The following is a 16215-nucleotide window of genomic DNA, read 5'->3' as shown; positions in this document are numbered from 1 at the left end:
GATGCGGGACTCGATCCCAGGACCCTGAGATCATGACCTGAGCCAAAGGCAGCGGCTTAACCCACTGAGCCACCCAGGCGCCCTACCTTCTTAATTCTTAACAGTTTGGGGAAGCATCTATTTTAATAATCTTAAAACAGCTATAATCTTTCTAGTAAATGCATATACAAATTTGGTATGAAACCCATGAAGGCTACTTAAGAATTTTAGGTTGAAAATGCTACTGTAAGTGCACAATATGATTGATTCTATAATACAATACACTCATACAGAACACATTCAATACAGGTTTGCCAAGCTTTCTATACAAAAATGGTTAAAATAGGCCATAAGCACACACGGCTGGCAATTTGCTAACAAGTAAACATCACTTTACCAAATATGGAACTTCAGTAAATGCATTCCTGATTAGGAAAACTGCAGCTATGCACTGGTTTTTGATTTCTGGCTTATGCATACATTCTCACCAAAAAGTGCACAAATAAGCAAGCACATCTACTTTCATCACATAAAAACAGTCTGTTGGGCAATAATAAGCCAACTCTGAAGAGATCCCATATCATGATATACATGGTTTCTCAACAGTTTTGGACCTTTAAAAAGATTTTATTTATTTATTTGACAGACAGAAATCACAAGCAGGCAGAGGCAGGCAGAGAGAGCAGGAAGCAGGCTCCCTGCTGAGCAGACAGCCAGATGTGGGGCTTGATCCCAGGACCCTGGGATCATGACCTGAGCCGAAGGCAGAGGCTTTAACCCACTGAAGCCACCCGGGTGCCCCAGTTTTGGACCTTTAAATTAATCACTTAATTTTAAACTGTACTTCTGGCTTGGAAGTTTTAGAAATGCTATATTTAATGAGGTATATAATTCTTCAACCTAGAAATGGATCGCTAATTACAAATAGAAATTTTTTTTTAAAAGGTCCTGATGAAGATTAATAAGCAAAGTGCATGTTATCACCAACTCAACTCTTTGCTAGGGTCAACCATAATAAAAGTACTAAAAGGACGAAGGCAAATGTACATCAGTTCACACACAGAGCCTCTTGAAAACAATTTCATGGTTAGCTGTCATTGGGGCTTAATCTTTTAAATGCAATTAGAATGCACTGTTTCAGTCCTTAATTTTTTAAAAAGATTTTATTTCTTTACTTGACAGAGACAGAGATAGTGAAAGAACATGAGTGGTGGTGGGGGATGGGGTGGTGGGGAGAGGGAGAAGTAGGCTCCCTTCCGAGCAGGGAGCTGGATGCATAGCAGGAATGGATCCCAGGACCCTGGGATCATGACCTGAGCTGAAGGCAGATGTTTAACTGAATGAGCCACCCAAGAGCTCCTTAAATGTACTGCTTCACGTAAAAAAAATGTGCAAAGACTTTTTTGAGGGAGGGGACCCTGGACAAATTACATTAATCCTGGGAGAAAATCAAAAGGCTTTTGGCTTTCTATAAAAATGTGATTAACAGCTTTTTATGTTATGAAAAAAACTTCTGCAAGCCAAATTTGAACTGCAAGAAATAAGCACTTAACAGGTTGCTCCTGAAGTAAAGATAACACATGGATGTAGGGAAGATACACTGAAACGTTCTTGTGCTGAGGACACAGTGTAACAATCACCAGTACCACTGTTTGCCACACAGAAGAGAAATGCATCCAAGGATGGGAACCACTGTACCTGATAAAATAGTCGGAAGGCCAAGATTATATGAAATATTTATATTTCAACTGGAGATACTGGATGTTAGAAATATTCAAATTGATCTTGTTTTTATATTGGATGTTCATCTGGCCTAAAAAGCGGAAGATTATCTACCAAATGTAATTTTTAATTTATCAGTGACGATGCAAAGGTGGGGACAACACAAAGCAATAGTAAGAGAAACCACAAATAGTGCCTCAGATAAAAGTTGTTGACAAAAACCAGTAGATGGTGAGTACACCTGTAGTACTTAAGATGTCTCTGTACTTCAGAAGTATGGAAAACTGTTCCATAAAATTCAGTTTTAACTAAGGTAACCTTTAAATTTAGGCTTTCCATAGTTTTTATAATGAAATGAGAAAAACTTTTCAATTCTGAAACCCCTTTGCATTTGAATGGAAAAGGTCACTACAAATGTTTGTGATTAAGCAAGAATCCCAAGCCCCACCTAGCACTGCAAGGTCACAGTGTTATGTATTTATTTATTTATTATTTTTTATTAGCATATAATGTATTATTAGCCCCAGGGATACAGGTCTGTGAATTGCCAGGTTATACACTTCACAGCATTCATCATATTTTTAAATGGAGCTACAGTACAACCTTTAAGCCTACATTCAACATTGAAGCAAAACACGTGACTAGTTTTGAAATTTTGAGTAAAACACTGAGATACTCTTGAAATAAAATCAATAAACATACACTACAGATATTTGACAAACATTTCCTGCAAAAACAAACAAGTATTAAGTCCCAAATCAACTTGCTTCTATTGAAACACACTGAACAAGAAATGCAGCCAATTACTGTCAGTGATTCAACTTGAAACAAAAAGTCCCAACCACTACTCTTAAAAAACCACCCCAAAACCCATCCTATTTACTGATATGTAATTCAAATACTATATTATTCACCTATTTAAAGTGTATAATTCAATGGTTCAGTATTATACAACAAAGACTACCATCTTTAGAGCATTTTCACTATCCCAAACAGAACCCCATACCTGTTAGCAGTCGTCGTTCCCCATTTCTCCCCTACCCTGGGCAGCTACTAATCAGTCTGCTTTCTGTCTCTTTGTATTTGCCAATTCTGGACATTTCATGTACATAGAATCATACAATATACGGTCTTTTATGACTGGCTTCTTTCATGTAATAAGTTTACAGGGCTCAACCATGTTCCATCCAGCATGTTATCATCACTTCTTCCTTTTTTCCTGCTAAATATCTCATTGCATGGAGATGCCACATTTTGTTTATTTTTAAGTTGACAGACATTTGGGTTGTGTCTACCTCCTGGCTATTCAGAATAAACCTGATAAGAGCATTCGTGCACAACCTCTTGTGTGGACATATGTTTCCAATTCTCTTGGATATATATCTGAGTAGATTACTGGGTCATATGGTAACTCTATTTTTCATATTTTGAGAAACTGTCCAATTCTTTTGGGTATAAATCTATTGAGGAGAATTAGTGGGTCAAATGGTAACTCTATTTTTAATATTTTGAGAAATTATCGGACTGTTTCCAAAGCAGCTGTTTCAATTTACATTTCCACCAGCAGTGCATGAAGGTCCAATTTCTCCATATCCTCACCAACATCAGTTATTGCATGTTTTTGATAATACCTATAGCAGTGGTAAAGGAGTATCTCATGTCAGTTTTGTGATTTGCATTTCCCTAGTAAGTGACATTAAATATCTTTTATGATTATTGAACATTTCTATATCTTTTTAGGGAAACATATACTCAAATCCTCTACTCTTTTTTATTTTTAATTTTTAAAGATTTTATTTATTTATTTGTCAGAGAGAGAGAGAGAACACAAGCAGGGGGAGTGGAAGACAGAGGGAGAGGCAGGGTCCTTGCTGAGCAAGGAGCCTGATGCAGCACTTGATCCCAAGACCCTGGGATCATGACCTGAGCTGAAGGCAGATGCTTAAGCTTAACTGACAGAGCCACCCAGGCGTCCCTAAAGCTATAAATTATTGACATTAACAACTGAGAGGAGGAGTACACACCTGTTAAAGAGGAAGTGTTTTTGCATGTTATGGAAGTTAAACTGGTAAAAATTAGATTTATAATATAATAAACCTATATAATATATGATATATATTCTATACATATAATATATAATAAAAACTAGATTTATAATTTTACGATGTTAAATTTTAGGATGTTAAATCCCCCAGTAACTAAAAGGAATATAATTACAGAACATACACAAAAGAAAATGAGAGATTTAAACATTTCACTGCAAAAAATAAATCAACTAAACACAAAAGACAGTAATTCAAGAAACGAAGGACAAAAAAGCTAGAAGACATATAAAAAACAAACAGCAAAATGATAGAAATTCCTCCTTATCAGTAATCATTTTAAATATAAGTGGATCAAACTCTCTAACCAAAAGACATTAAGACTGGCACAATAGATAAAATACCAGGATCCAACTACACTGGGAGTTACTTTCATTCCAAAGACACAAAAAGATTCAAACTGAAGTGATAGAGAAAGATATTCTATGCAAATAAAATCCAAGACAGCAGGATGGCCATACTAATTTCAGAAAATATAGACTTTAAATAAATGAAAGGTTACAAAGAAAGAGAATATTAATAAAAGGTCCAATACAACAAAAAGATTCAATTATAAACATTTATACACCTAATAACAGGCCATTAAAATATATTAAATATAAAACAGTCGAATGAAAGGGAGAAATAGAAATTTCTACAGTAATAATTGGAGACTTCAATACTCTATTCTCAATAATAATAATCATAACCATACAGAAAATAAGGAAATATGAGCACTTAACACCATAAATCAAAGAACAAACAGATCTAACAAACATCTACAAAACACTCTACCTATCAATAATATAATAGCATAGCCATTTTCCTCAAGTGTATGTGGGACATTTTCCAGGACAGATAATATATTAGGACACAAATTAAGTCTCAATGGATTTTAAAATATACTATACAGACTATCTTCTCCAACCACAATAGTATACATTAGAAATCAGTAATAGAAATAAAATTAAAAATTCACAAATTCATGGAAATTAAATAATATACCCATAAACCACCAACAGATCAAAGAAGAAATTATAAGGGAAATTAGAAAATACTTAAGAGATCAATAAAAAAAGAAAACACAACATATCAAAACTTATGAGATCCAGTGAAAGTAGTGCTAAGGGGAAAATTCAGAGCTATAAATGCTTATTAAAAATATCAGAAAGATCTCAAATATACAACCTAACTTTGCAACTCAAGGAAGCTTGAGGAACTAGAAAAAGAAATGAGAGAGTACTATAAAAAAACTGCATGCCAACAAATTGGATAACCTTGATGAAATATACAAATTCCTAGAGACATAAAACTCATCAAGAAACAGGAAATCCGAACAGGCCTATAATTAGTGAGAAGTGTGAAATCAGGAATAAAAAATGTCACACCAGGGACACCAGTGTGGCTCAGTTGGTTAAGGGTCCAACTTTTGATTTCAGCTCAGGTCATGATCTCAGGGTTGTGAGATAGAGCCCAACATCGGGCTCTGAGCTAGGCATGGAGCCTGCTAAAATTTCTCTTTCTCCTTCTCCCTCTGCCCCTGCCCCCTTTAACTCCATGTTCTCTCTCTAACACAAAACACAAGTCACAACCAAGAAAAGCCCTGGACCTAATGACTTCACTCGTGAAATCTATCCAACATTTAATGAAGAACTAATGCCAATTCTTTTCAAACTTTTCCAAAAAAATTGAAGTGGAAGTAATATTTGGTATAAGGCCAAGATTACCCTCATACCAAAGCCAGACAAAGACACTACAAGAAAACTACAGACCAATATCCCCTATGAACACTGACGCAAAATCCTCAACAAAATACTAGGAAAACAAACTCAGCAGCATATTAAAAGGATTACACACCATGACCAAGTGGGACTTATTTATGTAATGCAGGATGGCCCAATATATTAAAACTGATCAACATAATACACCACAGTAAAAGAAAGAGGGGAAAAAAACCCACGATCACCTCAACTACTGCAAAAAAAAGCATTTCACAAAATCCAACATACTTTTAAGGTAAGAAGAATTCAACAAACTAGGAATAGAAGGAAACTACCTCAACATAATAAAAGCCACATATGAAAATCCTACACTGAACATTATATTAAAAGGTAAAAGATAAAAGTTTTCCCTCCAAAATCAGAAAAAGGTAAGGATACCCATTTCTGCCACTCTTCTTTCGACACAGCACGAATCCCCTGATATCTTTAAGTAGAATATTCCTATCAAACCTCCTGTAAGTCAAAATGTCATAAAGCAAAGAAGCAATTATCATCAACTTACATGGAAAAGTGTTTTGAGTACTCCTAGACCCAAAATAAAACCTCTCTCAGTGTTTTCTGATACTTCAGAACACAGCTTGCTATCAAACACACAAAATAAATCAAGATAAAGCACAGATGCTCACAGATAAGCTGCGATGGCTTGATGCTGAGATGCTGAGTGCAGATGCCCAGGAAGGAGCTCGATGGTGCCACTATAACTGCTCACTGCAAAACAAATGCTGAATGCTATTTTTGCTTTTTTGGCAAAAGCAAAAATTCTCTTCTGATTTCTTCTGTTCAGCGTAAACAGGTACTACATACACACCTACATAATATAGATCTCTCATGAAGGTGAAATGGAACAATGAGAGCTTTGAAAAAGCAGGGGATATTTGTATTAGATGTTCTAGCTACAGCAATTAGAGAAGAAATAAAAGGTATCCAAATTGAAAAGGAAGAAGCTAAATTTTCTTTGTTTGCAGATAAAACAATCTTATATGTAGAAAATCCTACATATTGCACAAGGAAACCTATTAGATCTAATAAACAAATTCAGCAAAGTAGCAGGATACAAAGTCAACACAAAAAATTAAAAGGATTTCCATATGCTAGTGATGGACAATTTGAAAAGTAACTAAAAAAAGCAATTCCACTTATAATAGCATCAAAAAGAGTAGGGGTGCCTGGGTCACTCAGTTGGTTAAGTGTCTGCCTTCAGCTCAGTTCATGATCCCAGGATCCTGGGATCAAGCCCCAAAACGGGCTCCTTGCTCCACAGGGAGCCTGCTTCTCCCTCTTCCTCTTCCTACTGCTCCCCCGGTTGTGCTCTCCCTCTCATCCCCTCCCCCTCTGTTAAATAAAGAAATAAAAAAAACATATCTTTAAGTTAAAAAAGAATAATACTTAGGAATGAACTTAACTGATGAGGTAAAAGTCCTACACAATGAAAACCATAAAATGCAAACAAAGAAGAAAGGGAAACATAACCCATGTGTGTGGGTTGGAAGACTTAATACTGTTAAGATATCAATACCATCTGGGACGCCTGGGTGGCTCAGTTGGTTAAGCAGCTGGCTTCGGCTCAGGTCATGATCCCAGCGTCCTGGGATCGAGTCCCACATCGGGCTCCTTGCTCAGCAGGGAGCCTGCTTCTCCCTCTGCCTCTGCCTGCCATTCTGTCTGCCTGTGCTCGCTCTACCCCCCCGCTCTCTGATAAATAAATAAAATCTTAAAAAAAAAAAAAAAAAAAAGATATCAATACCATCCAAAAGAATCTATAGATTCAATGTAATCCCTATCAAAATACCATGTTTTTGCAAATGGAAAAATCTATCCTCTAATTAATATGGTATCTCAATGAGACCCAAGCAGCCAAAACAATCTTGAAAAAGAACAATAATCGGGATGCTTAGGTGACTCAGTTGGTTAAGTGTCTGCTTTTGGCTCAGGTCATGATCCCAGGGTCCTGGGAATGAGTCCCACATCAGGCTCCTCACTCAGCGGGGAGCTTGCTTCTCCCTCTACCTGCTGCTCCTTCTGCTTGTGCTCTCTCTCTGACAAATAAATTAAAAAAAAGAAAGAAAGAAAGAAAGAAAGAACAATAATCACATTTCCTGATTTTAAAACTTACTACAAGGATACTGTAATCAAAAGAGTGTGATACTGACAAAGACAGACAAATAGACCAATGAAACAGAATAGTGAACCTGGAAATAAACCCTCACATATAGTCAAATGATTCTGAACAAGATTGCCAAGACCATTCCACGAGGGAAAAACTCTTAACAAATGAGGCTCTGAAAACCAGATATCCACATGAACAAGTAAAGTTGGATCCTTACCTAACACCTAATAAAAAAAAAATTAAACACCTAATATAAAAATTGAATGGATCTAAATATAAGACCTAAAATCAAAAAACTCTTAGAAGAAAACATGGGAGAAGAGCATGACACTGGATTTGACAATGACTTCTTGTTTTTGACACCAAAGCACAGGAAACAACAACAAAAAGAAAAATAGGGGGCTCCTAGGTGGCTCAGTGGGTAAAGCCTCTGCCTTTGGCTCAGGTCACAATCTCAGGGTCCTGGAAATGAGCCCCACATTGGGCTCTCTGCTCGGTGGGAAGCCTGCTTCCCCTCCTCTCTCTGCCTACTTGTGATCTCTCTCCCTCTGTCAAATGAAAAAATAAAATCTTAAAAAAGAAAAATAAGAACTGGCCTTTGTGAAAATTTAAAAATACTGTGACTCAAAAGATAGTAATCAGCATAGTAAAAAGGCAACCCACAGAATGTGAGAAAATATTTGCAAATCATGTTACCTGTTCAGGGGTTAATATTCAGAATATATAGAGAACTTAAATTCAACAAAAAATAAAGACTCAATTCAAAAATAAGCATTTCTCCAAAGGTATGGCAATGGGCATAAAATGGGCAAAAATCATTATGAAAAGGTGTTCAACATCACTAATCATTAGGGTCATGTAACTCAAAACTACAAGGAGCACCATCTCATACTCATTAGAATAGCTAAATCAAAAAACTGCAGAAAATAACAACTGTTGGTGAGGATGTAGAGAAACTGCAAACCTTGTGCAGTTCTTGGGAATGTAAAATGGTATAGTGCTACAGAACACAGTATGGCATTCCTCAGATAAATAATAATAAAATTTCCAGTAAGATCCAGTAATTTCACTTCTGAATATATAACTGAAATTTAAAAAAAGGTTCAGGAAGAGACATTTGTACAGAGCAACACTACCCCCAATAGCTAAAATATGAAAGCAATCCAAGCATCCAGGGACAGATGGAAAAGCAGAATGGAATATTATTCAATTAAATATTAGTCAGCCTAAAAGGAAGGAAATTCTGACACATGCTATAGCATAAGTGAAACTTGAGAATATTATGTTAAATGAAATAAGCCAATCACAAAAAGACAGATACTATAATTCTATTTATTTGAGGTACTTAAGAGTATCAAAACCAGAAACAAAAAGCAAAACAGTGGTTGCCATGGGATAGGTGGGTGGAATGAAGTTATTTTTCAATGGGTATAGTTTGTTTTACAGGATGAAAAGAGTTACAGATATGGCAGGTGGTAATTGTTGCACAATATTATAAACATAGTTAATACTACTTGACAGTACACTTAAAAATGGGTAAGATAGTAAATTTAATGTTAGCACATTTCACAATTTAAATGGTAAAGGGGAAAAAAACCCAAAACACCTCAAACCCCAAAAACCCTTTAAACGGAATTAGTTAATTAGTAACAGAGAGATAAAAGTCAAATCCTGGAGTTTCTGAGAAAAGAAAAAGAAAAAGAAAAGAAAAGAAAAAGGAGTTGGTACCTCTAGAAATATGTATCACAGATCTAGTTAGCATAAGAACCTGGATTTTTTTTTTAAAGCAGTAAGATAAATCACCAAACTAATAAATTCATAGAAGGACTAGTCTTAATTTTACCTGAACGAGATATCGTGGATCCACATTTAAATACGGAGACAGAGGATTCATACCAGTCACTAGAGAGAAAACATCACATTGCAATGAAATTTTAAAAAGTTATTTCATTCAGTGTTAATTACGCTGTTCCGGATGTTTTTCAATTTTGATATACAGGCTTACTGAATATGAAATTTTCTCCTTTTCTCCTTATCCTGTCTGGCAGTTTGTGGCTGTCTCCTCCTGAGGTCCTGAATTTCAAACCAAGTCCTGCACTAGTGGCTCAGGCTCTCATACCAAGAAGATATTGGCAATAATGTGGATCAAATAATCAGAGTAGCAGGAAGCATAGCCGAAGTCAATTATAAAGCTAATTTCCTCTACTTTGCTACAAGCATGCTTGACATCTATACAAATTGCAAAATAAGACTGACAATAAACAAGTGAATTTCATGGGAAAACCAGTGCTTGGGTTATGAGTTATATATATTTTAAGGCCGTTCCTTCAAATCTTAGTATTGACAGTTGCTGACAAAGGTGAGTTGCTGTGGCAGTGTAGAACATTCTTGGGTCATCACCACAGGAATGGGAGTCAGGACAAAAGAAAATGGAAACTCTCAGAGAGCCAGACTTGAATCCCACTAACTTTGACAATGGGAAAAAAATCTATCAAGGAATATCAACTTTCTCATATTCTGAATTTAATCCTTGAATCCTTTGGATGTTCACAAATCTAAGAAATACCCAGGACTCCAGTCCTTTCATCAACTGAAAGTCCTATTAATTCTATATTCAATATTCATCTTGAACTATTACTTACCACCATCCTTACTGCTACCATCTTAGTCCAACCATTACATCTCACCCAGACTACAGTAATAATCTCCTACCTAAATGAACTCCTTAATCTGCTCTAGTCCCTTCAATTCACTTCCTATATAGTAACTCAAGTGACTTTTTTTTAAGGAAAAGGAAATCAGCCTTAATGGCTTCCATTCGCAATTTTAATCAAATCCAAACTCCTTATCATGGCTTATAAAACAATGCATTAGTGGCATTACTTGCTCTCCTGATCTCATTATCTCCTACTGCTCCAACTCGCTCTCAACTTTATAGACACACTGGCCCATCAGATGTTCTTGAAACATGTCAGGTCTGTCCCCCCTCATCCCAGGGCACTTGGACTAATCATTTTCCCTTGTGTACCTCCATGTGCCTATGCGCCCCCACATTTGTATTGTATTCAAGTCACAGGTCAAATGTAAACACCCTCTGGTTGCTTTCCCTGACCTATTTATTCTAAAACAATGACCTGCTCCCATCCCCTGATCCTGTTTTGATGCCTTTACATACACTTATTCACTGAAATGTGTTTGTGTTACTTGGCACACTAGGATGTAAACTCCATGAAAGCAGCAATCATCTCTTTTGACCACTGGTAGTCCTGCACCCAGAAAAGTCGTTGGCCCATTCCAGGTGTTCAGTGAATGGTGGTCACCCTCGACTTCTCAATTTACCTTCAAACCTTAATCAGATTAGTGTAACAATGCTTTGTCTTATTAAGGCAGTGCCCTTTGTGCTCCAAAACTCAAACCTCGGAAGGCTTATTATATGTAAAATGTGTTCCAGATTCAGTTTTGACATAAGTGACACTAGGACTCTTTTGCTCTTGACCAAAGAAGACCTGGAGAAGTAGAACAAGTTATATTCATCCAGCTGAATACCCACAAAGTCCCAAACATCTGGACGACATTCACAGGATTGAGAGGGCCCAGATAGGTAGTATTCATATTTCTGCACTTTTGGCCTTGCGTATTTCGTTTCCTAAAATTCTTACCTGGCTTCTTTTTTCAAGTCCATAAATGGCCTATAAAGTGCAGTTCACTTCTTGGCTCCTCCCCCGGCCCGACTCAGATTTCTTTCTTGCCTACATTTAATATTAAGTGTTCTGCCCTGAAGGCTACATCGCAGTTTCGAAACACTGACTTAGAGCTTAAAAGTTATTTATAGCCTATTTAGAATGTATTTACTTGCAGAGGTAGGCTCTTCTCTTAATCTAGAGTCAAACACACAGCTCAAAGCACAAGAAATGTGTGGTAGGAAAGATAAGGCAGCACACTCGTCTATAAAGGGAAGAAAACACGCAGCATCCCGCGTCCACGTCACCCGGACAGAACTTCTCGGGGATCCATGGCTCCAAAAACTCGAGCGGCAGCGCCAACACCCTAACCCCATCACTGGTACTGAAGATTGTAAAAGCCAGCCGAAAAAAACCCCACACTAAACACACTATATGTCTGGCGGGGTCGCCAAGAACCACTGAGAAATGTTCACAAGGCAGGCCTGATACTTACGCGGGACGCCGGCCAAATCCGCGTGCGAGTAACCTGCCCCGCCGGCTCCAAAAAAGCCGGCCAACCCCCCTGTGGTTTTGTTCCCGCTTCCCCCGCCGCTCTCCATGGTGTCGCAGCAAACTGCTCGTCTGCTTCTCACCGCCGCCTCAGGCCAGGTTCGTCTGTTCTGCCGTTGCTCCCCAGAAACAGCGGGGAGACCCGCGTTCCCACCGCCTCCCTCACACGGTGACCTTCCGGGAGCCGGTACCCGCTAATCCTTATACTTCCGTTTTGCGACATTATACGTCCCGGAAAACGGAAGCGCCTAACGGCAGCCTTCCGGTGGTGGGAAAGTGAACCAAGCCAGAATCAAAGCGGCGCATTCTGAGGCAGGTGGGGGTGCCTGTGGAAGAGGGAAGGCAGGCGACTGGCTAGGGCTTGGCTCGGGAGGCCGGCGGAGCAGCAACTGCAGAGAGAGGCAGCGGCAAAGAGGGAATGGTGCCGGGAGGCGCCGAGGAGGAGGCGCAGTCCGTCCCTCTCAGGGTTAGTGAATGAGGCTCTCCGCCCGGGCCGGCCCGGGGACTCTGCGCTGCGGGTCCCAAGCATGAGTGCGGGCCCCGGCTGTGAGCCCTGCACCAAGCGACCCCGCTGGGGCGCCGCTGCAACTTCTCCGCCGGCCGCCTCGGACGCCCGGAGCTTCCCCAGCAGGCAGAGGCGCGTCCTCGATTCCAAGGACGCTCCCGTGCAGTTCAGGGTCCCACCGTCCTCGTCAGGCTGCGTCCCGGGGCGGGCGGTACCGCACAGAGGCAGCTCCACCTCGCTTGGTACGTGGGGAAATAAAGATCTTTGTCCTTCGCTTTGGCCCGATCCTTTCGGTCTCTGTCTGGGGACCCAGGGACTCCAGTCACCCCTTTCTGGTGTCTTATGTGCACCACTCTGAGGCCCTCTTGCTGAACCAATGAGGTCGCTAGTAGGGGAATGTGGCCGAATTTTCTCCTTTGGGATTGGTGGTGTGAGAAACCCTGGTGAGCAGTCACTCTCAGGGGGGAAAATGGCAGTAGACTCCACCTGTTTGCTTTCTCGGGTTTGACTGAGAAATTGCATTAGTTGTTAAGAAAGTCTAATTGTGTATGTGAAGCTCCAGCCTTTAGATGGAAAAAAGGTACAAAGAAGGTCACAACTTCTTTTGGTTCAGATTTTATATGGGGTGGTGGTGGTGCAGAGCTGTTAGTATTAGCTGGCATTGCGCTTGTTTCTGGAATACAGGATTGAACAAGTGTAACTTGGGCACTGTCTTCAGATCCTAAAATCTATCAGGAGAGATAAACAATTACAAAGTCCACAGGCTGACAGGTGAGAGACATACATCGTTATGGTAGGAGTCAGGAATCTTAATCCACTCTGTGGGATCAGAGATAATCTCCCAGAAGATGAGGTGCCTATTCTGAGGGCTAAAAAAGAATGAAGAGTTAGCTAGAAAAGAGGAAGTAAGGAAATGTTCCTGAAGTTCAACTGGTGCATACCGTCAACAGAAGAGAGTAGAGAGAGATGGAGCTGCAGAGAGGTAGGAAAGGATCAGATCATACTGGGAAATAATAGGCAGTCCTGAGGGTTTTGAACTTTACCTCTAAGGACAGTGAGAAGCTTTTAATGCGTTTTCAGTAGGGAAGCAACTAAGTATGTGTATGCACCCACATCTTTTTTTTTTTAAAGGTCTCTGGCTGGTATGTAGAAAATGAAGAATGGATTGAAAGAGAGAAGTAGTACAGGCCCAAGACTAAAGGAGTTAGTCTAGGTGGGAGATAATGATGGTTTATACTTGGTTGTGTACAGTAGAGAGGGAGAGAAGTGAATGGAATCAGAGAATGGGATCTGTGGGTTTGTACCTCTTAATCTGTACTGGAAATAAAGATTTGGGGGTTCTTGGCATAAACGTGATAATTGGTGCTTTGGACATAGATTCGATCATATAAAGTATATAGAGAAAATAAAGGTGACCTAGGAAAGAAACTTTAGGAACACCATCATTTAAGAGTAGACCGAAGAGAAGCAGCCAGAAGAGTAGAGTGAACGCCTGACTTTTGTTGTGTCATGCAGGAAAGAACATTTCAAAAAGGATGCAGTTGTCAACAGTGTAGAAGGCTAGCCAGAGGTCCGTCTTTGGGTGACTGGTGTAAACTTAGTTCTCTCAGGACTTAGAGGCAGTGGGGAGTAGATCTCAACTATAAATTGAAGGATGAGCAGGATTTTCTGTATAGATCAAGCAGAGAAAGAAATACTCAGAGGGAATGGTATGTGCAAAGGTGGTAGGACTGGAGCATAAAATGACAGGAGTGACAGGACTTAAGGCCAGGAAGAAGGACAGAACTTACTATGGACAAATTCTAGTGCCATTTCAAGGAATTTGGACTTTATTCTCTAGTTAGTAGGAAGCCACTGAAAGCTTTTAAAGAGAGAGATAACATTTGCTTAATATTTTGGAAAAGATGGTTTAGTGGCCTTTGCACTTCTCTACCTATAGTCCACTGTATAAATTCAGCCACTACACAGAGTTAGAAATCTTTGAACTGGGTAAATATGCCATATTTATTGCAAACATGTTTCGTGAAATAATGCCTATTATGTAGGACGCATTCTCACGTTGTTTGTATTTCACTATAAAAAGTTAGTCCTTTAAATATTACTCAGCCATCAGAAAGAATGAAATCTTTTCTTTTGCAATGCTGTCAGATGGAGCTAGAGTGTATTATAAGAGAAAGACAAATGCCATATGATTCCACTCATAAGTGGAAGAAACAAAACATGAACCTAAAGGGTAAGGAGTAAAAAGGGCAGGGGAGGCAAATCATAAGAGACTTTTTGAAAAGATTTTATCTGTTTATTTGAGAGCATGAGCAGGGATTGTGGGTGCTGAGGGAGAGGGAGAGGCAAACTCCCCCCTGATCAGGGAGCCAGACATGGGGCTCAGTCCTGGCAATCTGGGATCATGACCTGAGTGGAAGGCAGACGCATAACTAACGGAGCCACCCAGGCGTCCCAGAAGACTCTCAGAGAACAAACTGAGGGTTGTTGGAGGGGAGCTGGGTGGGGAATGGTCTAAATGGGTGTTGAGTACTAAGGAGGGCACTTGTTGGGATGAGCACTGGGTGTTATATGTAAGTGATAAATCACGAAACTCTACTCCTGAAGCCAATATTACACTATATGTTTAACTAACTAGAATTTAAATAAAGACTTTTTAAAAAAGTTAGTCCTTTATGTTAACACTGGTATAGAGATAGCCAAGACTAGACAAGGAGATCAGTTGCAGGAAGTAAATGCAGTTGTCCAAAAAGTACCTATTCTTTTGTTATTGGTGCTGTTTTGAAGATGGAGAGGAAGGAATGGATTTAAGATTTAGGCTGTAGATTTCAGAGAACTTAGTGAAGGAGAGTGGAAGAGAGGGACGAATGAGAGTCACCTCCAAGTACAGTATCTGACTTCTGCGAGAAGCTAATTTGTAGACCTATTAACTTTATTTGCATATAAAGGTGGAAGAGTTCATTGCTACTGGAGGAGGGCAGTTGGATCTTATTTTCTGCAGATTTCTGCAGAAGAGGAACCAAGTTAATACTTGGGCTGTACTTCATATGTGTAAATATTTTTGTATACTGGGCACAGCACAGGACACAAATTAACAAAATGTGCAAAGTCCAAACAAAAACTGTTGTTTCAAATTTGAAATTCTTTTAGGAACTTGGTATTAAAACTTTTAGTATATAGTTTTCTTAGGAGAATAGGTGAGAAAAGGAAATGGATATTCATTCAACATCTTTAAATATGGTATTATTTACCTCCCTGGGCATATTATATTAGTTGAAATCTGCAGATCTGCATATAGGCAGAACTCAGTGCTACTCTTTTCTGCCTTTTATAACTACCTGGAGTTTGTCTCCCTGCTCCAGGCATGGTCTAAGTGTAGATCAATGGGGGCGATGGTGGTAGCAGTTGGTAAGGGGGCAAGTAACTGGACCCAGCTTGTCCCCCTTTCTCCATGTCTTTCCTTCAGCCTTAGTGCTGTCAAAAGCATCTTCTGACCTCTTTCCTCATCTCAAAACTCCACTGTCCATTACTTTGGTCTCACCATACCCGTCCTTCTCATACTTTATCCTGCTCCTACTGGAAGAAGGGGACTTTTTGTGGAGGTGGGTTGTTCCTTTGAAATGCAGGTTAGTTTCAAAGCTGTGTCTTCCGCCTGTGTTGGTGGCAGGAAGTAATTGATTTGCTCAGTGAACTTTGAAATAAATACACTGGTCACTGAGTGATGTTACTAAGGAGATTAAGTGTAAATGGTGTGAAATTAGAATAGAGTTGGAGAACTGCTGATTTCATTGAAAAAGAGATTGGGTGG

General features: G+C 39.3%; 2 protein-coding genes across 4 annotated transcripts in view; one reads left to right on the top strand and one right to left on the bottom strand.

Moving 5' to 3' along the window:
- Positions 1-12093, bottom strand: part of LOC132016588 (mitochondrial import inner membrane translocase subunit Tim23) — a 32968-nt gene extending 20875 nt beyond the window's left edge. Inside the window, exons 1-2 of the mRNA XM_059398016.1 lie at positions 11847-12093; positions 9514-9572 (exon numbers count right to left, since the gene is read on the bottom strand). Of these exons, the coding sequence (XP_059253999.1) occupies positions 9514-9572; positions 11847-11952 (165 nt within the window). The 5' untranslated portion in view covers positions 11953-12093. The remainder of the gene's footprint in view (positions 1-9513; positions 9573-11846) is intronic.
- Positions 12094-12154: 61 nt separating this feature from the next.
- PARG (poly(ADP-ribose) glycohydrolase) overlaps positions 12155-16215 on the top strand; it is a 122452-nt gene continuing 118391 nt past the window's right edge. The window contains exon 1 of one of the 3 annotated variants that reach the window (XM_059398010.1): positions 12155-12214. Coding sequence is in view for 1 of the 3 variants with exons in the window: in XM_059398008.1 (XP_059253991.1) it covers positions 12430-12649 (220 nt within the window). In the remaining 2 variants the exon portion in view is untranslated. Of the gene's footprint in view, positions 12650-16215 lie in introns of all 3 variants that reach the window. The other 2 variants (XM_059398011.1, XM_059398008.1) reach the window with 2 other exon arrangements.

This window comes from Mustela nigripes, chromosome 4 (genome assembly GCF_022355385.1).
Source record: "Mustela nigripes isolate SB6536 chromosome 4, MUSNIG.SB6536, whole genome shotgun sequence".
In the NCBI taxonomy this organism is placed as follows: domain Eukaryota; kingdom Metazoa; phylum Chordata; class Mammalia; order Carnivora; family Mustelidae; genus Mustela; species Mustela nigripes.
The sequence above is the reverse complement of the archived record's forward strand: the minus strand, read 5'-3'. Positions and strand labels throughout refer to the sequence as shown.